Raw genomic sequence first — 27,703 nt, 5'->3', positions numbered from 1 at the left:
TATGTCTGTTAGACATTTGTATGTCATCATTGAAAAGGTGTCTGTTCACATTTTCTGCCCATTTCAAGATTTATTTGTTTCTCGCATACTGAGTTTGAGAAGTTATTTTTAGATCTTGGATACCAGTCTTTTAACTCAAGCATCATTTGCAAATATATTCTCCCATTCCGTGGGCTGCCTCTTAGTTTTTTTGACTGTTTCCTTGGCTGTGCAGAAGCTTTTTATCTTGATGAAGTCCCACAAGTTCATTTTATCTTTTGTTTCTCTTGTCTTTGGAGATGTGTCATGAAAAAGGTTGCTTTGGCCAATGTCGTAGAGGTTGCTGCCTATGTTCTCCTCTAGGATTTTGATGGATTCCTGTCTCACATCGAGGTCTCTCGTCCATTTGGAGTTTATCTTTGCTATGATGTGATAGAGTGTTCAAGTTTCATTCTTTTGCATGTAGCTGTCCAATTTTCCCAGCACCATTTATTGAAGAGACTGTCTTTTTTCCACTGGATGTTTTCTCCTGATTAATCAAAGATAAGTTGCCCAAAGAGATGAGGGTCCATTTCTGGGTTCTCTATTCTGTTCCATTGGTCTATGTGTCTGTTTTTGTGCCAGTACCATGCTGTCTTTGTGATCACAGCTTTGTAGCACAGCTCGATATCCGGCATTGTGATGCCCCCAGCTTTGTTTTTCCTTTTCAACAGTTCCTTGGAGATTCGGGGCCTTTTCTGGTTCCATACAAATTTAAGGACTATTTGTTCCAGTTCTTTGAAAAATGTCCTTGGTATTTTGATTGGGATAGCACTGAAAGTGTAGATTGCTCTGGGTAGCATGGACATTTTAACTATGTTAATTCCTCCGATCCATGAGCATGGAATAATTTTACATCTTTTTGTGTCTTCCTCAATGTCTTTCAAGAGTGATTTATAGTTTCTAGAATATAGGTCCTTTACGTCTCTGGTTAAGTTAATTCCAAGGTAACGTATGATTTTTGGTGCTATTGTAAATGGGATGGATTCCCTAATTTCTCTTTCTTCAGTCTCATTATTCATATATAGAAATGCAACTGATTTCTGAGAATCGATTTTGTATCCCGCCACATTACTGAATTGCTCTATAACTTCTAATAGTTTGGGAGTGGATTCTTTTGGGTTTTCCATATAGAGTATCATGTCATCTGTGAGGAGAGACACTTTGACGACTTCATTGCCGATTTGGATACCTTTTATCCCTTTCTGTTGTCTGATTGCTGTTGCAAGGACTTCTAGTACTATGTTGAAGAATAATGGCGAGAGTGGGCATCCTTGTTGTGTTCCTGATCTTAAGGGAGAGGCTTCCAGCTTTTCCCCATTGAGAATGATATTTGCTGTAGGCTTTTCATAGATGGTTTTTATGAGATTGAGGAATGTACCCTCTATTCCTACACTCTGAAGGGTTTTAATCAGGAAAGGATGCTGTATTTTGCCAAAGGCTTTTTCTGCATCTATTGAGAGGATCATATGATTTTTGGCTTTTTTCTTGTTCATAAAATCTAAGACACCGATAGATTTGCGAATGTTGAACCACGCTTGCATCCCAGGGATGAATCCCACTTGGTCATGATGGATAATCCTTTTAATGTACTGTTGGATTCTATTAGCCAGGATCTTGTTGAGGATTTTGGCGTCCATATTCATTAGGGAAATCGGTCTGTAATTCTCCTTTTTGATAGGGTCTTTGCCTGGTTTGGGGATCAAGGTAATATTGGCCTCATAGAATGAGTTTGGTAGCTTTCCTTCTGTTTCTATTTTTTGAAATAGCTTTAGGAGAATAGGTATTATTTCTTCTTTGAATGTTTGGTAGAATTGCCCAGGAAAACCGTCCGGGCCTGGAGTTTTGTTTTTTGGAAGGTTGTTTATCACTGACTCAATCTCTTCATAATTAATTGGCCTGTTTTAAAAATCAATTTCTTCCTGTTTCAGTCTTGGTTGTTTATGGCTTTCCAGGAAGGCCTCCATCTCTTCCAGATTGCTTAAGTTATTGGCATAAAGGTGTTGATAAAAGTTTCTAATAATCCTTCCTATTTCATTGTTGTTGGTAGTGACCTCTCCTTTTTCATTCATAATTTTATTAATTTCATTCCTTTCTCTATTCTTTTGGATATGTCTTGCCAGTGGTCTGTCAATTTCATTGATTCTCTCAAAGAACCACCTTCTAGTTCTGTTGATCCGCTCTATTGTACTCCTGGTTTCTAATTCATTGATTTCTGCTCTAATCTTGGTCAACTGCTTCCTTGTGTGTGGATTAGGCCTGTCCCTATGTTGCTGTTCCAGCTTCTTCAGGTGAGAATATAAAAACTGCATTTTAGATTTTTCTATTCTTTTGAGTGAGGCTTGCATGGCTATGTATTCCCCCCTTAGGACTGCCTTTGCAGTATCCCATAGGTTTTGGACCATTGTGTTTTCATTCTCATTGGTATCCATAAATTGCTTAAATTGATTTTTGATTTCCTGCTTTATCGAGTCATTCCTGAGCAGGATGGTTCTTAGTCTCCAAGTTTTTGAGTTTCTTCCAATTATTCCTTGTGGTTGAGTTCCAATTTCAAAGCGTTGTGGTCTGAGAATATGCAGGGAATAATTTCAGTCTTTGGTATCAGTTGAGACCTGTTTTGTGTCCAAGAACATGGTCTATTCTTGAGAATGTTCTATGGGCATTAGAATAGAATGAGTATTCTTTGATTCTGGTGTGTAGTGTTCTAATATATACCTATGAGGTCCAACTCATCGAGTACGGCATTCAAAGCCCTTGTTTCTTTGTCGATGTTTTGCATGGGTGTTCTGCCTATTTCTGATAGTGGAGTGTTGAGGTCCCCTACTATTAACGTATTTTTATCTATATGTCTCTTTATTCTGGTTAAGAGTTGGCTTGTGTATCTTGCTGCTCCCCTGTTAGGGGCATATATATTTATAATTGTCATATCCACTTGTTCAATACATCCTGTAAGAATAATATAGTGCCCTTCTGTGTCTCTAACTATAGTCTTTAGTTTAAAATCCAATCTATCTGTTATGAGAATTGCTACCCCAGCTTTCTTTTGAAGTCCATTGGCGTGAAAGATGGTATTCCATCCCTTTACTTTCAGTCTGAATGTATCTTTAGGTTGAAAATGAGTCTCTTGTAGACAGCAAATGGATGGGTCATGTCTTTTTATCCAATCTGCAACCCTGTGGTGTTTTATGGGAGCATTTAGGCCATTTAATTTGAGACTGATTATTGAGAGATATGATTTTTAATGATGCCATGCTGCCTGTAAAGTCTTTGTTTCTATCGATTTTGACTTTCTGTTCTGTATCACTCTTGGGGCCTTTTACCTTTATAGAAACCCCCTTAATATCTCCTGTAGGGCTGGTTTCGTGGTTACGAAATTGGTTAATGACTGGCGATTGTGGAAGGTCTTTATCTCTCCATCAATTCTGAATGACAGCCTTGCTGGATAAAGGATCCTTGGCTGCATGTTTTTCTCTGAAAGAGCTTTAAAAATGCCCCCCCCCCAACCCTTTCTCTCATTCCAGGTCTGTGTAGACAGGTCTGACGTAATTCTGATACCTTGGTCTTGGCACATGAGAAATTTCATTGCCGTGGCCACTTTCAATACTGTATCCTTGGATCTAATATTTGCGAATTGCACTATGATGTGACGTGGTGTAGTTTTGTGTGGTTGAGCTTGGGAGGGGTCCTTTTTGCCTCTTGGACACAAATGTTTTTTTCCCTCACTAGATTAGGGAAGTTTCCAGCCACAATTTGTTCAAATATCTCTTCTAGACCTCTGTTTTTCTCCACCCCCTCGGGGATGCCGATGATTCTGACACTGGAACGTTTCATTGAGCCAGTAATCTCCCTTAACCTACATTCTTTAGTGTGGATTTTTTTGAGTCCAGATTCTATTTTAGCTTTTTCTTCTAGTAACCCATCCTCCAATTTGCTGATACGTTCTTCTGCCTCATTCACCCTGGCTGTCAGAGCATCTAGTTTTGACTGCATTTGACTCATAGAATTTTTAATTTCTGCCAGATTCACTCTCATTTCCATCCTTAGAGATTCTATATTCTCATTAACATTTTCGTTAATACTTTTTTCAAGTCTACACATCATCTTGACCATTGTTACTCTGAATTCCATTTCTGATAATTTGGTTATATCCATATCCATTAGTTTTGTGGCAGACGTCACAGACTCATTGTCTTTTCTTTGCTGGGGGGGATTTCTCCTTCTCATCATTCTGATGAGGAGAGGTTGCGGGGTTGTCCAGAGCCCAAATTATTGACCAGGACCTAGGCCATGCACCCTTGTTTTATAGGGACCTTAGGGATGTGGGCTTCTTGATTTTTCAGCCTGCCTTCTGGGGGAGGTGTCTGCCACGCCAATACTCAGGCAACCCTGTTTGGGTAGAGTCTCCATGTCCCCTGCAAGGAGGGATGGGGGTGGACACACTGTGAGCCATTGTTTCCAGGCTTTTGCTCTCTGGCGGCTTTCCCTGGAGGTTGCTGTGCCTCTTCTGAGAGTCAGAGCAGCAGTAGCCGAATCTCAGTCTCTGTCTCAGAACAGAGGATCATGGACTGTTCTCCACTGATGTTCTGGCCACTTTAACTCTGTTTCTGTTGGTGCTGCTCAACCGTGCAGAGTCCTGGGATGTGCGCCCCACACCCGGCGTCCCAGCCCTCACTTCCAGGGCCAGCGCGTCTCTGTCGTTTTGTGTTTCTAACACCGCCAGCCGCCAGCCGCCCCAGAGCGCTCCCGGAGCTCCCGGTCTCAGTCTGGATCCAGTGAGCACACCAGAGCTCCTTTTCAGTCTGGTGGCGCACGTTCCCTGGCTCACGGTCTCAGTCTGCTCTCTTGCGGGTGCGGGTCCGCGAGTCCGCCCGCTCCCCTGTGCAGGTGGCTACCGCTTTCCGGGGCTGAACGCGGCAGCTCCCTCCCCATTCCGTTTATCTTCCGATATCTGTGCGCAGTTTCACGGCTCCCCGCTTCATACCTCAATACTCAGCGCTGGAGATGTTCATTTGTAGAGATCCAGATGTATCTTCTTGCGTCTCAGGCTGATTCCGTGGATGTTCAGGCTGGTCTGGTACCTTCCAGCTCAACTCAGGAGACCGGCTGAAAAAGGGGTCCCCTACTCCTCCGCCATCTTAACTCCCTCCGATTTTTAGATCCTAATCACCATCATAATATGAATTACCTCACAAGGTTGAATCAGTCAACTAAGCATTTCATAATTCTCTAATTAGTATAATTACTCCTAATTTAAGGATTTAGAGAACATTTCATAACTAACCTAGGTACCAATTATGATCTTTTCACCATCCTTTATATGACTTCTAATCACAAAAAAGCAATACAAGCTTCAATAAAAATGCATGAAAATTTGATTCTACCAAACTGAACCCACAATCTTTAGAAGGAATTAGATGGCCAGATCCGTAGGCCCATAAGATTTTCTGTGATTATTCCAGGGATTATAGGCTTGTGAGAATAATTCTTTTTTTTTTTTTTTTAAGATTTTATTTATTTACTTGACAGAGAGACAGCCAGCGAGAGAGGGAACACAGGCAGGGGGAGTGGGAGAGGAAGAAGCAGGCTCCCAGCGGAGGAGCCTGATGTGGGGCTCGATCCCATAACGCCAGGATCACACCCTGAGCCGAAGTCAGACGCTTAATGACTGTGCTACCCAGGCGCCCCGAGAATCATTCTTATATCTTAACTTTCTCTAAACCATCAATCACATTTATATTTGAAAAACATTTGGTTTTTCATGGTGAAATGTATACAAATAGGGGACATTAAAAACTCTTACTGATAAACAACATAATGGTTTACAACCAATGGTTCTCAAACGATGGCTCCCAGATGAGCAGCATCAGCTTCACGTGAGACCATCTTAGAAATGTAGAAATGCAAATTTTCAGCTTTTCCCTACATCCCAGACCTAGTGAATCAGCAACCCTGGGGTGAAGCTGAGCATTCTAGGCCACCTAGCATTTAACTAGCCCTCCAAATGATTCTGAATGCACACTATCAAAGAAAATAGTTACTTAAACTTACCCGCCTGAGAGAACAGGTAACACCACTCGAACAAACGGAGGATCAAATGGAAAGTTATCCTAAAATGCAAATGGGCAAGTTTAATTAATTTTAAGAAAATCCTTAATACTGTATTATTTAAAAGATTTTAATAGTCTATAAAGAATGTGTGCATTCATTATCTGAAGAGGGTCATAAAAGTAAAAATAGTACCAAAAATAAAATGTAGTAAAAACCACAGCAAGAAAAAAAATGAAAATCACAGCCAAACAGAACAGTGTTTTGGTAAAGTTATGAAAAATATGAAGGGGTTCCACTTCCAATAAAAGTATATAAAGGAACCATTCCAATAATGATATACTAGGTAACTTGGATCAATCCTCTGGTTGAGAACTAGAAGAGGTGGACAAAATTTAACAATTACAGAGCTAAGGTCAGGAAGAAAAAAGGAACCCCAGAGAGCAGAGCCTTTCCTCCCTCCACCCCCCACCCCCTACCTTGAGTTTTCTTTCAATTACAGAAGAGGAAGATAAGAGGTCAAGAAGCTCGGTAGAACTCAGACTCACAGTCACAGGGCTGGGGAGGTAAAAATTGGAGCTGGGGTCCACCAAGGAGAGGCCTTGACAAGTCTCCCACACTTTAGGTTGGGACCCTGAAGGACAAATGACAAATTGCCCTAACTGACAAGGAATGAAGTCTAGTTTTACATCACCTAAATCCCCGACTGGATTCAGTGGTCCTGGGCTGTTACTGCCCAAGCCAGACAGGGGCAAATGTAATCCCTCTCTGGAGAAGAATACCATCCAAGTCTTCCAAATTAGCTAATTTTTCATTTATAATGTCTACTACTAAAACTAGACAGTTACACAAGACTTAAACATGTCCAGGAAATGAGAAACAAATGACACAAAAACCATAAGAGATCAAGATTAAATAGAGTTATCAGACATAGCTTTTAAAATAACTATGCTGATTGTGTACAAGGAAAGAAAAGACAAGACTGAAAACCCTGGCAAAGAACTAAAATTATAAAAATGAACCATACAGAAATTCTGAAACTTAGAAATACCATAACTGAAATCAATAACTTAACAGATGAATTGAACCACAAGCAGAGACTCAGTGGAAGAGAAATTCAGTATAGAGGAAAATAGGCCAAAAAAACATCCAGAATGAAGCCAAGAGAGAGAAAAAGGTAGAAAATGCAGAAAATAACAAGATATAGGACTGTACTGGAAAGGCTCATCCTATGTAGAGTTCTAGAAGGACATGACAGAATGGGACCGAAGCAATATTTGGAATGTCTGAGAATTTTCCAAAATTGAAAGACTTCACAAGATTTTAAGCACTATGAGTTTTTCAACAGAAACAATGGAAGCCCCAATGAGGGAATGGTATGTTTTTGAGTTGCTGAAAGGAATTTCTAACCTAAAAATCTATACTCAATACAAATACTTTCCAAAAAATGAATTCACAATAAAAGTTATTTTCCTGTCAGGAGACCCAAGCTAAAGGAAATAAAGGATATTTTTCAGGCAGGAGAAACAAGATCCTAGACGGAAATATGGAGAATAAAGACCATGAAAAGAGCAAATATGCAGTTATGAATGAATACTAATTATAGAACAATGATGTATAGCTTCTAGGTTAAGTACAGAAAATGCATGAAAGCACATATTTGGCAGGGAATCCATGTTTTAAGTCTTTGCATTGATGAGGAAAAGGTAAAATTTATATTAAATTTACATTAGACTCTGACAATGATATACACTGTAACTGTCAGGCAGTAAAGAAGAGTAAGAGAACAGTTAAGAGTAAGTACTAAGCTAAAAGAGGTGAGAAACTGGAGCAATTAAAAAAAAAAATCCAAAGAATGAGAAAAAGGAACATGGAGTAACAAGGACAAATAAACAGCACTTAGAAGATGGGAGACTGAAACCCAAATGTCAATGCAAATAGACTAATTGCTCTAATTAAAAGACAAAGATCATCATACTTTAAAAAATACATGAAGAGACATAAAAATACATGAAGAGAAGAGAAAAGAAACCTCAGCTAATTCTCAGGCTACCAAGTACAATTCTCTTTTTCAAATTCTCAGTCCTGGAAACAGATTTCCAGAAGAACAAGAGCTTTTTCTCTTTATGAACTAAAGCACCAGTGGTAGCCAAGGTGGCCAAGAGCATTAGAGGTCAGTCTCTTGGTGGTTAGGAAGCCAAAAAGGCTGCCCCTCATTTTCCTACAGCAGTGGGGTACAGAAAAAGAGTATCTCCTCTAATAAAGACATGACAGGAAGTCTAAGAGAAATTACCTTCAATTTGTATGGTCAAATAAAAGGAAACAAACAACTTATTGTCTCTTAAACCAATTTGAGGGTAAGGGAGCTAAACAAATATTTGTCTCATCCACTTATTTCCAACAAACACAAAAATATAACTAGAAGAATAAGCAACGTAATTCCAGTAACTTACTTTAACTCCCTACTTCCACCCATCCTCAAGTAAAATTCTAAGGAGCATATAACCTATGGAAATTCTATCCTAATAGGAGAGGAAGATAAAAAGCACACTTCCAGTGGTTAAAACAGATAATCTTAGATTTCTACTGCAAGGGAGAACCTACCCACATAAGATGCCAACTTAATGACAATTATTATAATCTACTTCCAAATAAACTGTAGATAAAAGGCGAACTACTTAACAGTATAATGAAGGGCATAGACGCAAAGCTTAGTAAAATACAACTTCACTTAACCTCCTTCTCTTTAGATCTTTAACTGTGTGATCCCAAATGATAAACCTTTTTAAATTGATTACATGACAGGAAGAACTACCTTCATTGTTAAGTAATTCTTCAAAGTAACTCCTCCACATCAAAACCTAGGGACTCGATTCCATAAACTGCACTATGAAACTCAGTAACCAATATTTTACAGAAATAAGAGTTCCTTAAAGGGTTATAGTGGGGAAGATGAGGATGACTGTTAAAATAGACATCTGAGTTATCCTGGTATACTAACTCAGAAACTGAGAATCTCAAGGTTTACAAGGATATCATGAAGTTTTCAATTCAACATCTTGGCCTCTCAAGATAATTTTAATGACAAGGAACATTCTATTCTTGAAAAATTCACTGAATGGCTCTACATAGTTATCACTTCCTTATATTGAGTTGAAAATCACCTCTTTAAAGTTTGACTTACTAGTTTTAATGTCATGCTTTGTGTTAATCAAAAACAAAAACGAAACTGTCCACATACACAGCCCTTTAAATAGTTGAGAACAAGCTCTCATTGAACCCCTATGTTCTTCTCTCCAAATCTACAATTTAACCAGCTACATTAGGACATGGTAAGCTCTTTCAAATCCTTGCCACTATTTTCTAAATGAACCCAAATTTGTCTAAATAAACCCTTCCTGAAGTACTACCTCAGAATTCAGCTCAGTAATTCAGATACGGCTTGAAAAACCAGACCACAACTTCCTTATAAGAGCATAGCATAACAATTGCCAAACTGCTGAGGAATCTAATAGGCCCCCCACTCCCTCCCGCCCCTATCCCCAACCTTGTGTTGTATCTCAAGTTCTATTTTCTTATTACTCATGACTTTCAAGTTGTCACCATGGACATCTGATGCCGTAAATACTGTTCATGCTCCTTCCTATAAATCATTCTTTCTGAGTCATACTTGCTATCCTCCAATTCTGTGAATCCTGATATTTAACTTGGTAGTTCAGTTTGCCAAGATCACTTAGTTCAGAGCAATCACATTCTTCCCAGCCCTCTTAAGAAATACTCCAGTCCTAGCAACAGCCCTTCTTTCTGGTATCAGGAGTCATGGTCCAGAAAGACAAATGCAACAGAATTTCAGCCATTTACCTCCCAGACCATCCCCTCCCTGAAGTTCTACCTAGAGTAGGAAAATATCATGAAAACATTAAGTACAGCCACAAGTCTTCCAGTTTCCTGGTCAAGAGTTCATGCTCCCTTAAAGATACCTCTTGAGAAGAAAGTGAGAGGGAAGGGACACACAGGGGGCTTTCAAAGGTTCTGATGAAAAAAAAAAAAAAAAGAAAGAAAGAAAGAAAGAAATAGACCCTAATTTTTTTTTTAGTATAACTGACACAATTTACATCAGTTTCAGGTGTAAGGTTCTATTTCTTAAGCTTGGTATTGGACATATGGGCATGTGATTTAATAAAATTGTTAAGATTGTTCAAGTTAAAACATTCTGTATATCAAAAAAAAAAAAACCAGCTACTATCCTGGTTTAGTTTTTCATCATATGGATCAGTAAAAATGCAGTCACATTAGCAACTTCAGTAAATATATACCAGCCTCACTCTCTAGGAAGACAACCCACCTGACAACCACAAAAGTTTCTATAATAACAAAACTGAGAGAAAATACAGACATTTGACATTTGGGTTATTTGAAAAAAGTTCTATCATAAATAAGGCTATATCCCCAAACAAAAATACACACAAAAGCTAAGTAAAAAGCTTTCAGAAAATCAGTCTTTTTTAAGTATAAAGTATTCTTTCATGCCTTTGCTTTCTTCCTTCAAAACCCTTCATATCCATCTGCTCTCACCTATGCCTACCACCATCATCCGTCATTACTCCTTGCCCAGATTTAAATCAAAGCCCCAACTAGTCTCTTAGAAATCTACTCTATCTTATCCAAACCCTATTCTGATGCTGAAGACATAATTGTTTTTAAAAAGATAATAATGAAAAGCCTAACAGATCAATCATGCCCCTACCTAAAAACCTCTACTGGCTCTTTATTGTATAAAGGTTAAGATCCCAGACTCTTCATCATGGTCTCCGAAGCAGTATAGCATTCATCACAGATTTCTCCCCTAGAAAGACTGCAGGCTCTTGAAGAACAGGGATTATATTTTAGATGCCTCCATGTTCTCAAGCCTTCCACAGTCCCTAAATGCACTGAAGTCTACCTAACTGAAATGGAAAAAATAGACATATCTGTAAGACAATTGTTATATAAATTTTTTCTTCCCAATTTAAAAGAACACAGCAAAAAGAAGCTCCATATAATTCAAATATTTAACTCCTTAGAACCACTTCCTAGTTTTTTTGAAACAAAAGATTTAAAATTTTCCATATTCCACATTAAATCATTACATTTTATCTAAATTCCATTGCCATTTTTCAACCTTTATTCTTAACATTTAAAAAAACTATTAAATATAACCCATAAATTCAGAAAAGTACATAAAATATAAAGGTACACCATTATATACTATAAAATATGCATCATGTAACCAGCACCCTGGTCAAGAATCAGATTAGAGCCAGTTTCAAAGAAATCCCCAGATGTCCCTTTCACAGCTTACAACTCCCTCCCTCTCACCTGGATGTACTCCCTATCCTCAACTGTATCGTAACCACATCTTTACTTTTCTTGAAAGAAATTACCCAAGTTTGAATCCATAAATCTGTGTTTCTCAGCCTTTTCATTTTTGCTCCACTAAGAAAGCTTTTTAGAAATATTTTAGAATTTTTTTTCAATCTATCCCCCAACACAGATATACTGTGTTAACTGTTTATGTAATATGATCCCTTAAAGGGCCACAGACCATTATAATATCTAAGATTTTTTTCACTCCAACAACCAGTTTTCACCCCACTGGTGGGGATACTGCCTCCACTGAGATGTGCACCCTAAACAGTATAGTTTAGTTTCACCTATTTTTGAGTCTATATAAATGAAATTGTACGAAAAATATTTTGGGGTCTGGTTTCTTTTGCTCAACATTGTGTTTAAGATTTACCCACACTTTGTACATTTTCCTTTTAATATGAATACCACAATTCTCCATTCTATTGGAATGGACACTTGGGTTATTTTCTGTTTAGTGGTATTATAAACAACAGCGCTCTCAACAGTCTTGTATAGGTTTCCTGGTGTACCTAAGTACTCATTTCCTGTGGGGTATATACTATGAGGAGAATTCCTGAACCACAGGGAATGACTACCTTCTACTTTACCAAGTAATATCAAATTGTTTTCAAAGCAATTATAAGAATATACATTCCCATTAGAAGCATATGGAGACCCCTTAACATTTTCTTACCTTAAAAGAGAAGTTAAGCAAAATATATTCTATGCCTTCTTTTTCTTTTAAGATCTGAAGATCACTGTGCAAAGGACTATCAGGATCAACCCTAAGAATTACAAAACAAAAAACAATTCAAATAAAAAACCAAGAGATTTTTCTTACTAACCACAAAAATGAACCAGTTCAAGAGCTAAAACGGAGCCCCTTGGGTAGGTTTCAAACATAAAATTGCTCTATGGTCCCTGGAAAAATAAATCACAATAGCCTCTAGACTCCTTGGGATTAAATGTACAAAAAGGTCACACTATTCTAAATCCATTCCCATAAGGGGATTCAAAGTTAGCAGTCATTCTAAAGGAAAGTCATATGTACATAAATTTTCTCAAGAACTCAAAAAAAAATTAATTTGCTTCTCTAAAATTGTATCACTAGCCAAGGGGTTCAAGGAGAGAAATTTATCACAGACAAGACCAGAAAAAGCAAAATCATTCACAAAATCTAAATCTGTCTACAACTATTCTACATATTCAGCTCCTACTCAAATTCCTCATTCCAAGTATAAACTGGTTATCATGGTCAATCAGGTTATTAAATACACTTTTTTCCTATAGTTCCCAATTATCTCACTAACTCAATGAAACACTTTATCCCACAGCTGGTCCTTCTTTTTCTTCTTCCTCTTTCTGACTTGACTTATTTAAGCCCAAGAAACAGCTTGTTTTAACAACCTCAGAACTATTTCTATAGAAACACAGTCTAAAGTTCTAAGTAAAACCACAGCATACGAGGTAACAAATTAGGGGGACAAAATTTCTGTTGTGATAGTCTAACATTACAAAGACTGGGTTAACATATAAAAGTCACTTACTTCTGAAGTTTAACATGCCAGTCATATAAACTGTCATTTATGAGTTCCACTGAATAAATCCCTGTAAAGATGTAGAACACGTAGGTTACTTTTTTTTTTTTTAAGAGAGACATTGAGGGAGGGGCAGAGTGAGAGAGAGGAAATTCCAAGCTGGGCGTGGAGCCTGATGTGGGACTCAATCTCATGACCCTAAGATCATGACCTGAGCCAAAATCCAAGCATCGATGGTTAACCAACAGAGCCACCCAGCACCTCTAGGTTACTCTTTATTTGATCTTATAACTACTACGTCAGTGTAAATGAACACATTAAATAACCATCAAAATCTAGAAATTTTGCTATTAAAACATGGAACAACTAAGCTATATTATAAATATTTTGCCATTGGAGCTGAATAGCTTAGGCTCTTAACAGATAATTAAAGACATCAATGAAGACGATTCTTTAATGAGTTGAGAAACTGTGAGTGGGAGGGGAAAAATTATGCAAAATCATATGTACTTTAAGACTCTTATGCACATGCAAATATTTCTTTAAAAATGGAATCCCTCTACATAGTTTTATCATCTTTCTTCAACCTTCCAGGGCATCTTTCCAATTTAGTATATAAGAACTCTACTGTCAATCTTTTTAATAACTCTATAGAAATTTATTTTATGTATATACCATAACTTTGACAATTCTACCCTATATCTGATTATTCATTTTTCATTTTTTGCTACTACAAACAATGCTATAACAAGCAAGTAATTATTTAACATTTAAAAGTAAACCCATATTTAAGTAATTAACTGCACTTGATTAGGTTTCTACAGATAAACTTTTAGACTTCTAATAAGAAAAACAGGATGCCAAAACTTATTTTAATAACTCAGAATCAAGTCTGGCTTACCTTGCACTCTAAAGCAGAGATTTTTTTGCTTTTTATTCTAAGTAAGCTCTAATGATTTAGATTTGATCACTCTGAGAATTACTGAATGGATCACAAAGCCACCTTTTCAAACATATTAAAATTTGGCTCTTTCCCTTATTTTAATACAGTTAGAATTTCTGACACAATAAAAGGGAATTTTACTTCAATTAGAGAGGCTCCACAATATTTAAGTCTTATTGGGTAATAAAGAACACCCAAATTCAAACTATGAAAAGAATTTGAAAAACCCACCTCTTTTTAAAGTGATACCATAACTACATATAAAATAAAAATTCATTTTGTTTTCAAAAAATAAGGAAAAATCATAAAAATCAACTCAGCAACAGTTCTTTGTTCATACAATAATATATGTATCTTCTTTACTTTCCAAAGCAGATATTACTCATACTTTTCCCAGAAGCTAAAAATCATGAGTTAATCCCTGTCAGTAAGAAGACAAAAAAATTGAGGTATCCATAAAAACAATTTTCAAAAGCCCAAAGAACAAGTAAATTCATCCTATTTTACCTTCCACATCTGTTAATAACTTAATTAAATCTGCATTTCACATCCCTAAAATAAAGTTAATAACCATTTCTGTTCCTATCCCGTTACATTATAAGAACTGAAGTTAACTATCTGAAAATTGAAAACAGCATAAGGACAACAGAGTAGATATCCAGAGGTCCTTACCTGCTTTATAACTCTGTGATCTGTATATGTCCCTGAGCTCTTTCATAAGTCTATCTGAAGCTTGCACAGACCCAGATACTGCACCCTGCAACATAAAAATTGCTGTTTACCAGGATCTACAGAGTCAAATAACTGAAGATTTCAGGTATATAAACCTGAAATGAAAGTTTACAATGAGATTATAAAAACAGATCACAACTCGACATTAAAAAAAAAAAAAATCAAAGAAGTTTAATTAAATTGAGGATTATGAAGTTTCAACAGAAATATAAAATGGGGGACAAGTCTGGCTCATTTACTGTTTCTTATCATCTGGGAAAAAAAATGTCTAACTAACATGTCTAGATTACCACGGCCTAGAACTTAGTATAAACCTATTTCAAACTTCACTAATTTTTTAAACTATTAATTTTTTTCTCTCTAGGATTTTATTTCTTAGAGCATTCTTAGGTTCACAGAAAAGTTGAGAGAAATGGGAAATCTCTGTACCTATCACTGCTCCCACAACACACAGTCTCCCTCATTTTCAATATCCCTCACCAGCAGGTACATTTTTTAAACTGATAACCCTACACTGACACATCATTACCAGTGAAATCCATAAATTACCTTAAGGTTTTTGATGCTGTACACTAAATGGGTTTGGAAAATGCGTAACGACACATATCCATCATTATAGTACCAAACAGAGTATTTTTATTGCCCTAAAAACCCTCTGTGCTCCACATTTTTCTCCCTCCACCCCACCTCTAGCAAGCACTGATCTTTTTGCTGTCTCCATAAGTTTTGCCCTTTCCAGAAAGTCATGTAGTTGGAAACATACAGTTGTGTAGCTTTTTCATCAGACTGGCTTCTTTCACTTAGTAATATGGATTTAAAGTTCCTCCATGTCTTTTCATGGTTTGATAGCTCACTTCTTTTTTTAGCAGGGAATAATATTCCATATTGTCAGGATACACCACAGTTTATCCATTCACTTACTGAAGGATATCCTGGTTCCTTCCAAGTTTTCGCAATTATGAATAAAGTTGCTATAAACATCTGTATGCAAGTGTTTGTCTGGACATAAGTCTTCAATTCATTTGGGTATACCAAAGACTGCAACTGCTGGAATATGTGATAAAAATTACGTTCAGTTTTCTGAATCTGCCAGACTGTCTTCAAAAGTGGCCATACCATTTTGCATTCCATGAGCAACCAGTATGGGTTCCTATTGTTTCACATCCTCATCAGCATTTGGTGTTGTCAATGTTCCTGATTTTGGCCATTCTTTAATTTTTTCTTTTAATTTTAGCAATTCTTATAGCTATGTAGTATCACCATCAATTTCTGAAAATACTAGAAGGCCCTTACCATTTAAATTATCAACTAAAACAGAGTTTCACTAGTCAGACTATAAGCAAGAATATCATACTGAAAGTCTACTTTACATACTAAGAAACTGAGAAATAACATGTTCACCTGCATGCAACTAGTTTCAGTTCTTTTCCATGTTGGGATTTCTCTAAAAATGAAAATGCACCAATGTCTTATTCTAAGGCTGAATATAAATGCCAACTATTTCTCGTAAGACAGAAACATTTAGAATTCCTTAATTAAAAAAAGAACTGATCATGTAAAATTTAAAATGTTAATGGCTGCACTACACTTTGAGGGACAGGTGACAATCAGGTTCACAAAGCTATTACTTCCTAGCTTTGTGACCTTGAGTACATTACTGAATTGGTTTAAATCCTCGTTTCACACCTATAAATAGGAACAATATTTTATAAAGTGGTTATACAGGTTAAATGGGAAGGTCCCTCATGTGAAAACATTCAATAATTTGTATTCATTTTGACTATAATATACAAACTGAAAACAATCACAAGAGATAGAAAGTAATCATTAATTTAAATGCTACAAAATTTTTTTTAAATAATCAAGATAAGGGCAGAGCTAAATTTCTTTGCTCTCTTAAAAAAAAACCACACAAAACAAAACCAAAAAAACAAAAAAAAAAATTGCCAATTAAATTAACTGAAGGAGAGAGAGTAATCTATCTGCTTACAACATCTGGCATCTCCCTACGTAATGATTCATTTTGAGAACCTATGCCCAAGACAAAGGTCCTCAGATGTCATCAGTTTGATAAAGAGCTTTAATACAAAGCAGTAAGTAAGAAGAAGTGTTGAAGCAAAAATGCCCCTACTTTGGGCATTTTACATGCATCACTCTCATTTATTCTTCTTAGCAATCATACAAAAGATATATATTATCCATATTTTAAAGTTGAGGAAACTGAATCCACACAGCTGTGTTTATTACCAGACACAGTGTTCATTTCACGCCCCATGCCACTTAACATAAAAGTGCTGTTAAGTCAGAAGAAAAAAAATACTTTTGGTTTGGTTAAAGCACAACAGACCAGATGGCAGCTTGGTGGAGAAGAATTTAAACTGTACTTTGTAGAGGACACTAAACTTAAATATACAGATCTCATAGGAGAATGAGGGCTTCATAGGGGAGGGGGGGAAATGGGATAGGCTGGTAACGAGTATTAAGGCGGGCACATATTGCATGGTGCACTGGGTGTTATACACAAGTAATGAATCATGGAATTTTACATCAGGAACTGGGGATGTACTGTATGGGGACTAACATAATATAATAAAAAAATATTATTATTAAAAAAAAAAGAACGGTAAGTGGTATAAATAGTCTGGAAAGGAGGTGTGAACAGCAGGTTAATTCCAGCACGTAAAAAGCAGATGAGCATGGTAGAAAGCTCACAACAGATGAGAAGCTTTAACAACAACAACAACAACAACAACCAACTAGGGCAACAAAACATGGCTGAATCCACAACACAGGAAAGGGTGGAAGAGGGCAGCTTAGACTGGTATCTAAATGAATTGCCCAGTTTTATATTGTTACCTATATAATTACTCAATCCCAAAAATCCAGGTTCTAGATATTTGCACATAACTTACATTGAGATGGTCTTGCCTTTGAGTCTTCCTAATTTTCTCTAGTATTGCTAAGTTTTCTTTTTCAATTCCTTCATCCTCTGACTTTTTTCCACTAATAGGCTCTTCTTCCTTCATCTCATAGTGATCCAAGTCTTCTATATCCTACATGAAAAATATTAGCTTATTGAAACTTATGCAAAAGTGAAATTATTCTTGATTCAACAGGGAAAAGAGAATGGGGAAGGGAAAAAAGCCTTTACATTCAATTCAGGTTCCTTCCTTTTATATCCTACATTTTGTTTAGGAGTTAGAAACTGAGTAAAGCATTTTAATAGATTTGTAAAGTCATAACTATTACCAAAAAAATTTATTAAGAGGAACTTTTGAAACAGTTTAGCATTAGGTATAAAGAACTTTATACTTTGTTCCAGTAATTCGACCTCTAGAAATCTATTGTAAGGAACTAATTTAAAATGTGAAGACAGACTTAGGCATAAAGATGCCTACTTAAACTTTATAGCCACAACCCCCCCCCCTACAAAACTGCATGTGCAAAAATACCAGAACAGGGGGGCGCTTGGGTAGCTCAGTTGGTTAAGCATACAACTCTTGGTCTCAGCTCAGCTTAGATCATGACCTCAGGCTCTCTGCTCAGTGTGGATTCTGCTTAAGATTCTCTCCCTCTCCCATCTGCCCACTTGCACTCGCTCAGGCTCTCTCTGTCTCAAATAAATAAAATCTTAAAAACAAAACAAAACAAAACCCCAGAGCAGGTAACTCAATTCCATGGAATATTAGAAGACCATTAAAATGCCAACATAGTATAGTTGTTTCTTCTGCATCAAATAATGAAACAACAGGGTGATGAGGATGGCAGCACGGAGAATGGACAAGGCTGGCTGCTGTGGGTGCCAGGTTCTGTGCTTGGCTGGGTCTCTGCTGCTTCTGTCTGCACCTGGGGGTGAGGCTGAGCAGCAGCCCCAACCCAAACCTGAGAACCCACCAGGGGAGGACCCCACCACAACCCTGGGGTTGTGGGCTCTGAGCTCTCCTGGGTGACCACAGGGCCTATACTAGTTAGAGCTGTGCTGTCTAACAGGGAAGACCTTTGTTTCTTGCAGCTGCTGAGCACCTGGAATGTGGCCAGTCTGAACTCAGATGTGCTGTAAATGTACAGTCAGTCCACACCCGATTTGGAAGACTTAGTGAGAAAAAATATGAAGAGCTCATAATTTTGTTTTGCATCACATGTTGAAATGAAAATAATTTAAATGTACTAGGTTAAATAAAATGTACTAAATGGAAAAAATAATGCAATGAAAAACAAAATATAAAACTGAATATACAGAATCTCAATCATGCTAAAATAAGCACAGAAAGAAAAGAGGCTAGAAGGACAGATACTGAAATAATAATAATCTCTAGAGACATTTAGTGCTTTTCCTTCTTTCCCAAGTTTTCTGTTGTGAGCATTTACTGATTTTTATAATTAGGAAAAAAGTTAGACTAGGAATTTGAATAATAGCCCTTGGCTAACATCTTTAATCACATCGTTCTCCTTCCTCCTTTTCCATATCATCTACTCGTTTTTAAACAAATCTATGCAGAACTTTTAAAATCCTAACCTTTTTCTATTATCTTAACTTCTCTTTACTTTAATCATCAAAATCTCTAAAGGAGTAGTGGATACTTACTATCTCCATTTTTTAAGGAAACTAATTTACTGTGATTTGTAGACCAGTATAAAAACCACTTCCATCCAGACCCAGTGGTCTTTTTCTTTAGACTCTCATCTCTTCAACCCCTATTACATTCCTTTATTATTTAGACCCTGTCCATGACTCCATGTTTCATGGATCTCCCTCCCCTGATTTGTACCTTTCAGCCCCAATGTTCCATCCCACACTTATTTTCTTCAGAGTTCTCACAAATGTCCTTAGTCTGGATCTCCTCCTCCTCCTCCACCTTCAAACTGAGCCATATTCCTATCCATAAATCTTCTCCACTTGAGTATTAATGATGAATTCTGTTCTGTGCAGGTTATCTTTGTAAAACAAGATTCTCAACACACTATTCTCTGCTTAAGGCCTTTTTCTCAACAATCACACCAAATTTAAACATATTTGTCTCTAATTCAAGACTTTAAGCCATCTGCTTTTCTAGCCAACCTTGCTTTCCATGACTCTAACGCATCAATCTTATTTTCCCAAAAAGATAGCTCCAAACACACCATGCCCAAAGGTTGCTCTGTGCCCTTTTTACCATTATTTTAGTTACCTAAATGATCTTTTCTCCTATCTTAATCTGACATCGCTGAAATCTAGGCTATCTTTCTAAATTTCCCTAAATATTGCTATCCCTTCTTTATATTATCTTGCAAAGGAAAAAATGAGAAGTACACACTCTTGAGTAGAATGTCTACTTCACTGGACACTGAACCCATAGAAAAGGCTTAATGTTTTCCTGTTTATTCTACCTAAATTACACTGCATGAAAATGTTAAAAACAAACTATCCCCAAAAAGTCATACAAATTAGAAATGCTGAGAATTATCTTGGGGGCACCTAGGTGGCTTAGTGATTTCAGGGTCCTGGGATCAAGCCGTGTTGGGCTACCTGCATGGTGGGGAGCCTGCTTTTCACTCTCTCTGTACCCCTCCCCCTGCTTGTGCTCTCTCCCACGCATGCGTGCGTGCTCTCTCTATAAAATAAATAAAATTTAAAAAAAAAAATTATTTTGCTCCCAGACTCACAAAACAAACCACAATACTTCTTTAGTTTTAAAGCATTCTAAGAAGTGTATTTAGATTTAAGATTCTGCACACCAAGAAAATAAGGTAATAAACGAGAATTAATTCTAAGATCCAAAACAGTAAGAAGGTTTTAAAATCAAGACTGTGGAACTCAAATACCTTTTACATGGTCAATGAAGAGACACAGAATTTAAACATAAAGCTTCAGAGCCTGAAAACCTCTAAAATTTATATCAGTGCTTGGCAACAAAACTGGCCTAAGAATCTGCCCTACCAAATTCTTAAGATGATTTTTCAACAGGAGATACCTTCATTACCTCTAATGAGTAGTCCCTGAAATATTCTTAAATTCTCCTTTTATTTAAATTCAGAATTCTTGAAACTTAGTAGTTTCTCTTCTTAAAAACAATCAAATATGGGTTAAATATTGATTATTATTAAATGTAAATATAATTTTAATGCTAAATGTTAAGAGATTTTCTAGGAAATCAAACATTTTGCTCAAAAACATATCATTAATTAAAACTAAAGCCAGATTTTAGAAAATGTATTTATTTTCAAATGCAATGGGGTTTTTGTTATTCCATATTAACACTGAGTTATAAATGAGATTAGAGGATTACTACAATATTCAAAAATGAAGATACAGTATTTATAAAATGTGATTCTTACATAAAATACCTACTTCAGCCATCTCTTCTTCTTCCTCCTCTTCTGAAGTCACTTCTTCTGTGGTCCCATTCTGAAAAAGAAAAAGAATTTGCTAGGGCTACACAGAATAATATCCACATACTGAGGACTTAGGGACAAACTATCAGTCATCGTCAATAGAGTTCCACTAACAGAATTTACTAAAGTTGAATATTTACATTTAAATCCAGGTTTGATGTGACAAATAATATTTATCAGCTTTTTAAAAAAACAATTTTTAACAATTCAACTTGATAGATGCCTTGAGACTAAACGGCAATTAGTCTGATACAAAGCAAAACTGGAAAAAAATTTTAAATATTCTAATTTAAAATAAGAAAGCATTTACACATTTGGCTATGTATATAAGGTCAATGGCTTCTTTCATTTAAAAAAAATAAATATCCCAAACCATGGGGTCCTTAAAATATCTACTTTTTTAACTTTGAAAAGCCTGAATCTTTCCATAAATTCCACTGCCTTACATTTTAAAAGGTAAAATGTGTCATAAAGGTGTAGATGCTTCACAAAACTGAAAAAAATTATAAAATGATCAACATTTCACTAAAGAGCCATTTTTCTTTTTTACAATATGTCATTCACCACAGAATACTTCTCTACAAGACACAATTTACCACTCATTCACAAATAATCTCATGGGGTTTTAGGAAGGGCCTTCATACCTAGTTTTGGCAGAGTTCAAAAAGACAAGTTTTCTAAACCATAGCAGAGTTCACAACACAATGCATAAAGTTAGTAGGATTTTTTTTTTCCTTCTAGAAATACTTGCTGTATTTGTTCCAACTACAGCTGGTAAGGATCACTTTCTTATATAGGAGGCCTAACTTAATGGCCTCTTAGTATAGGTGTCAGAACCAGAGAGAAAAGACATATTTTTAAAAATATAATTCAACAAGGCAGCAAAATCTAACTCACTCATCTCTTCCCTGAACTCAGGAGCTGGAAAGTCTGCCTGCCAGTACCTCTCCATTCACATGCCATAGCCAGAGTACAGGTGTACAAACCAGGGGGGCAGGGGAGGCCACAGCAGAGAAGAGTGACAATTACTGAGGGCACTCACATCAACAACTGACAATGTGATCAATGGTATACCCCATCTATGAATGAGCAGATAACCAAGTATCACCAGGTATTTGAAGAAAACTGGCAATCTGGAAAAAAGGCACCTAGTTGAACAAACAGAACAAGAGACCTGAAGCATTACTAATAAAGAAAAAAAAATCTAGTTGGAATCCTTGGCAGTACTTGAGAAGACAGTGTTTCCACAAAATATAAAAAAGATAATCATGCAAAGGAAAAGACAGTTCTGGGAAATAAAAAAGATTTCCTCCTCCACCTCCTGAAAAAAAAAAAAAAAAAAAAAGATAAAGGAAAAAAAACACCTAGTAGAAGGACCAGTGAGCACAATGGATTTGAATGAACAAAACATTTATGATTAAGAAGATGACCAAACTGTGACATTCCCCTAGAATGTGGAGAAAAAGGAGACAGGCGGTGGGGAGAGGAAAGGGTACTGAAATAACTGAAATAGAAGAGTTACGGGAAATGGGAGACAGGAATACCCAGAACCAATATTCATCCACTATTTACCCATAAGATTGAGGGAAAGAAATAAGAGACAAAGGTTGTCAAGCTAAAGAAAGACTTCAGAATATTAAGTGGCTCTGAATGCCCCAAAGGAATACTGAAAAGTAAAACCCTATACACTTCACAGTTAAAGAAAAAAACCATACCAACTTCCAGAAAGAAAAAAAAATAGGAAAAGAAACTGACATCAGGCTTTTCACTTGTAACAATAAATACTGGAAGATAAAAGTGTAAATAACCTCAAAGAGACTCAATTATAAACAGAATTCTATGTCTAGTTCCATCGGGACAGGCACTGTATCTGTTTCTTTGCCAGTGGATCCTCAGCACCTCTTTAGAGTACTTTTCACAGAGTCAGATGTATAGATGTTGAATGAATAATAAAACAGACACTGAATATTCAAGGAATGCTCTCCACACACATTCCCAGAAATCCTTTCTAGAAATAAAAATAGAGGATGTTATTGAGGGATATATTTTCAAAGGTAGGAAGCAACCATGGAATATAAGATACAGCAATAAGCAAGGACATAACAACAATGGTTAAGTTTAAGCAATTGTTGATAATTCAGCTGAGAAGTTACAGGCCATATTGCAAACAGTGAAAAACTAAAAATAGCCCAAAGGCCACCTGAGAATGTTAAAAACTTTTTCTAAAGAACTCTTAGGTTTAAGAAGAAATTGACCCTTATGCCCCAGTAATCCAACTTCTAAGTATGAAAATGCTTGCACAGGTATCCCACAAAATATGGACAAGAACGATCATGGTAGCACACTGTTCCTTTTTTTTTTTTAAAGGTAGATTTATTTCTTTGAGAGAGGGAGTGAGAGAGTGCAAGCACAATCGGGAGGAACAGAGGGAGAGGGACAGAGAGACTCTCAAGCTTACTCCGCTCTGAGCACAGAGGCCAACATGGGGCTCAACCTCACCACCCTGAGATCATGACCTGAGCCAAAATCAAGAGTCAGGCGCTTAACCAATGGTGCCAACCAGGTATCCCACACTGTTCCTAACAGCAAACTGCAACCAACTCAAATGGATAAATCTGTTTTTTGTTTTGTTTTTAAAGATTTATTTATTTATTTATTTATTTATTTATTTATTTATTTAAGAGAGAGAAGGAGGGAGCCAGCGAGAGGGAACACAAGTAGGGGAAGTGGTAGAGGAAGAAGCAGGCTCCCAGTGGAACAGGGAGCCTGATGCAGGGCTCGATCCCAGGACCCTGGCTGGGATCATGACCTGAGCCAAAGGCAGACGTTTAACAACTGAGCCACCCAGGCGCCCCGGATAAATCTGTTATGGTATGTTCAAAGAACGGAATAAATACAGCCATGGAAAAGAACTAGAGCTATGAATTCACACATATGAATAAATTTAACACACAATGTTAAGCAAAAGACAAACAACATACATAGTATGACTCTTAATATGAAGCTTAAAAACAGTCAACACTAAATCATACTGTTCAAAATGCAGATATATATGATAAAAACTAGGGAAAAGGAAAAGATTAACATAGAAGAGAATAATCATCTGGAGGAAGCATGCAAAAGCTTTCTAGTGCTGCTAGCATATTGTTTCTTCACCTGGGCCGGGGCTGGGCGGTAGTTCCCAGGTATTCACTATAACTATTTATTACACTAATGTTTATGTTTTCAACACCTATACAACTTCTTCTTGTGAAATATAACAAAGTAATATAAACAAAAGATGGAATCAAATCACTTAGGAAATGCAAACTATTTAGAAAATATACTAAATCTTAAAACCTATGCAACGAAGTCAAACAGCACGCAGAAGAAAACGTGTACCTTTACATGTTTGTTAAAGCAATTTAAATCACAATGGTCCAATAAACTAGAAAAGCAAAAAAAAAAAAAAAAAGAATTAAGGCACACACAAAAACGAAAAAGAAAATTAGATTTAAAAAACTAAAAGGACTGATTCTTTCAAAGGAGCAATGAAACAGACAAGCTTCTGACAAGTAATCATGATAAAGAAAACAATTTTAGAAATGAAAAGAGCTTCATAACCATATATTTAAAAGTACAGATGATATTTTTTTAGAATCTAAAATTACTCAAAAACTGCCTAAAGGAATGGAAAAAATGAAGATTAATACATAGAAAAAAAAAAACGGACCAGGCTCAGATGTTTATTTAAACCAGGACAATTTTTTGTCATGCAGGACTAACTGGACATTGTAGGACATTTAATAATATCTCCTCTACTCACAAAATGCCCACAGCACTACCCCTAGCCAGTTGTGACAATCAAAATTATTTCCAGATGTCTCATGGGAGGCAAAATTGGACCCATCTGAAATTTTATTTAAACTGTGCTAGATTTTAGGGGCACCTGGGTGGCTCAGTTGGTTAACTGTCTGCCTTCGGCTCAGGTCATGATCCCAGCGTCCTGGGATCGAGTCCCTCATCAGGCTCCCTGCTCAGCAGGGCGTCTGCTTCTCCCTCTTCATCTCCCCCTCCCTTCTGCCTGTGCTCACTCTCGCTCTCTCAAGTAAATAAATAAAATCTTTAAATAAATAAATAATAAATTGTCCTAGACTTTAGGAAAAAATACACAAAGCTTACCAAGTCATCTTAGGAGACTACTAACCCTGATACTGAAATGAAACAAGAAGAGCCTGAAAGGAATTAAGTAAACAAACCAAACTACATTACAATCTCATTTAAAGTAGAAAAAGCCAAAAATGAAGTATGATATCCACTGTCCCTCCAGCCACCACCTATGCAGGTGCTGAGTATTTATTATGAATATAAGGATGAATTCACAATTAGTAAATTCCGTCACGTAATTCACAAATTATATCTCTACACAGGCACAGTCATGAAAACAAGGTAGATCTACACACCGTGTCCATGATATATTAAGTGAGAAACACAAGTTGCAGGCATCCCAGAGAGGGCAAATTGAACATAACGTATATACGCATCTCCATCTTCTCTCTTTCCTGAAGTTCCACCAGAATTATAGTGAATAAACACTATATAACACACAATGATAATATAAAGGAAATGGGGCTCCGAGCAGAAAAGACAATTCATGTGTGCTAGCAGATGACAGTACAGGGAAGAATGGTAAATAATAGAGCAAACAAACAAGTAAGGGGATTATAGGAGGCTAATTTGTCCCCTAGCACCCTGCAGAGCCTCTAGACTCTAAGACACTGGGTACACTAGACAGCAGGAATAACAGATAGGATGGAAAACAGATCAACCAAAAGCCTATGCACAGAACATGTCCAGTCCCCAAAACACACTGCTCTCCCCATGTCCTTTTTTTTTTTTTTTTTTTTTTAAGATTTATTTGTGGGAGAGAGAGAGAGAGAAGAAGCACAAGCAGGGGGATCAGCAGGCAGAGGGAGAAGCAGACTCCCCGCTGACCAAGGAGCCAAACGTGGACCCTGGGATCATGAGCCAAGCCGAAGGCAGATGCTTAACTGACTAAGCCACCCAGGCATCCCTCTCCCCTATGTCCTTAACCAGAACCCAGGCAGACAGATCTACCTCAAACAGGAGATTATAAAATTTCATGCCCAAAGAAACCAAGTAGTTCCAGCCCCCATTTACTATTATATCAGAAAACAGAGGCAGGGCATGGAGGGGAGGAGAGGGGTGAGGAGTTAGAAGTCAGCTTAAATTCCTCCTAAGGGGCGCCTGGGTGGCACAGTAGTTAAGCGTCTGCCTTCGGCTCAGGGCATGATCCCGGCGTTGTGGGATCGGGCCCCACATCAGGCTCCTCCGCTATGAGCCTGCTTCTTCCTCTCTCACTCCCCCTGCTTGTGTTCCCTCTCTCGCTGGCTGGCACTATCTCTGTCAAATAAATAAATAAAATCTTTAAAAAATAAAAAATAAAAATAAATTCCTCCTAAAATCTATCAGTTGACAAGTCTTGGCCACAAAGAACTCTCGATTATCTTCTCAGTACCTCACTCAAATATGAGTAAGAAAGGAAGAAAAAAAGAAAAATATGAATAACATAGAAGAGATATTTGAGGAAAAGCTTCAAAAAGAAAAACAAGACCAAGATAAACTAGAAAAAAAAAAAAAAACTTGGGGCGCCTGGGTGGCACAGCGGTTAAACGTCTGCCTTCGGCTCAGGGCGTGATCCCGGTGTTATGGGATCGAGCCCCACATCAGGCTCCTCTGCTATGAGCCTGCTTCTTCCTCTCCCACTCCTCCTGCTTGTGTTCCCTCTCTCGCTGGCTGTCTCTATCTCTGTCAAATAAATAAATAAAATCTTTAAAAAAAAAAAAAAAAGAAACTTACTGAAGAGAAAACAGAGGGGTGCTTGGGTGGCTCAGTCACTTAAGTACCTGCCTTCAGCTCAGGTCATGATCCCAGGGTCCTGGGATCGAGCCTGCTGCTCCCTCTCCCTCTGCCCTACTTGTGCTCTCTCTTGCTCACTCTATCTCAAATAAATAAAATCGTTTAAAAAAAATAAAGAGAAAATAGAGATGCTAGAGAGGGAGAGGACAAGGGTATCAAAGTAACTCCTTAAGGACACTTATGATTACATCTATAAATCAAAAACAGAATGCTATGAATAAAGAATACTCAGAACAAGAAAAGGCTCTTAGAATTTATGGTACATCATTGGAGAGGACCTCCAATGACCCACATCCCTCAGCATTCATCCCCTTATATGGTCCCCTTCCACAGTCAATCTGGGCTGGCCCCATAACTTGTTTTAACCAATAAATGTGGTAGAAAGGACACTGGGCCAGTTGCAGATCTACGCCTTAAGAAGGCCTGACAGCTTCTATTTTTGTGCTCGTGACAGCCAAAAATTAAGAACCTGGACTACCTTTCTGAAGAAAGAGAAGCCACAAGAAGAGGTCCATCCAAGAAGAGGATGAGATGCCAGGTGAAAAGAAGGGCTATGTGAAGAAACACCAAGGCACCAGACAGGTGAGTAAAGAAGCATTTTGCACACTGCAGTGCAGTCATGTGTCCAAATGTCCACCAGTCCAGCCACTATCTGAATGGGCAGTGAGGCCAGCAGAAACAAACTGTCCAGCTAAGCCTAATCAGCCCACACAAATGTGAGAAATAGAATAAATTAAGTTTGGGGTAA

At 37.2% G+C, this 27,703-nt stretch overlaps 1 protein-coding gene across 9 annotated transcripts in view; it reads right to left on the bottom strand.

The window, feature by feature from the left end:
* Window positions 1–27,703, bottom strand: part of UBE2Q2 (ubiquitin conjugating enzyme E2 Q2) — a 71,472-nt gene that overhangs the window by 27,278 nt on the left and 16,491 nt on the right. For 5 of the 9 annotated variants that reach the window (XM_087856744.1, XM_087856743.1, XM_045795101.2 and 2 more), the window contains 7 exons: window positions 20,993–21,049; window positions 17,577–17,717; window positions 15,586–15,711; window positions 14,605–14,689; window positions 12,999–13,059; window positions 12,146–12,236; window positions 6,067–6,125 (listed from right to left, as the gene is read on the bottom strand). In XM_087856744.1, the coding sequence (XP_087712870.1) occupies window positions 6,067–6,125; window positions 12,146–12,236; window positions 12,999–13,059; window positions 14,605–14,689; window positions 15,586–15,711; window positions 17,577–17,717; window positions 20,993–21,049 (620 nt within the window). The remainder of the gene's footprint in view (window positions 1–6,066; window positions 6,126–12,145; window positions 12,237–12,998; window positions 13,060–14,604; window positions 14,690–15,585; window positions 15,712–17,576; window positions 17,718–20,992; window positions 21,050–27,703) is intronic. The other 4 variants (XM_087856746.1, XM_087856745.1, XM_045795104.2 and 1 more) reach the window with 1 other exon arrangement.

The sequence above is a fragment of the Ursus americanus genome, chromosome 28 (assembly GCF_024610735.1).
Source record: "Ursus americanus isolate L20-20 chromosome 28, mUrsAme1.1.p, whole genome shotgun sequence".
In the NCBI taxonomy this organism is placed as follows: domain Eukaryota; kingdom Metazoa; phylum Chordata; class Mammalia; order Carnivora; family Ursidae; genus Ursus; species Ursus americanus.
The sequence above is the reverse complement of the archived record's forward strand: the minus strand, read 5'-3'. Positions and strand labels throughout refer to the sequence as shown.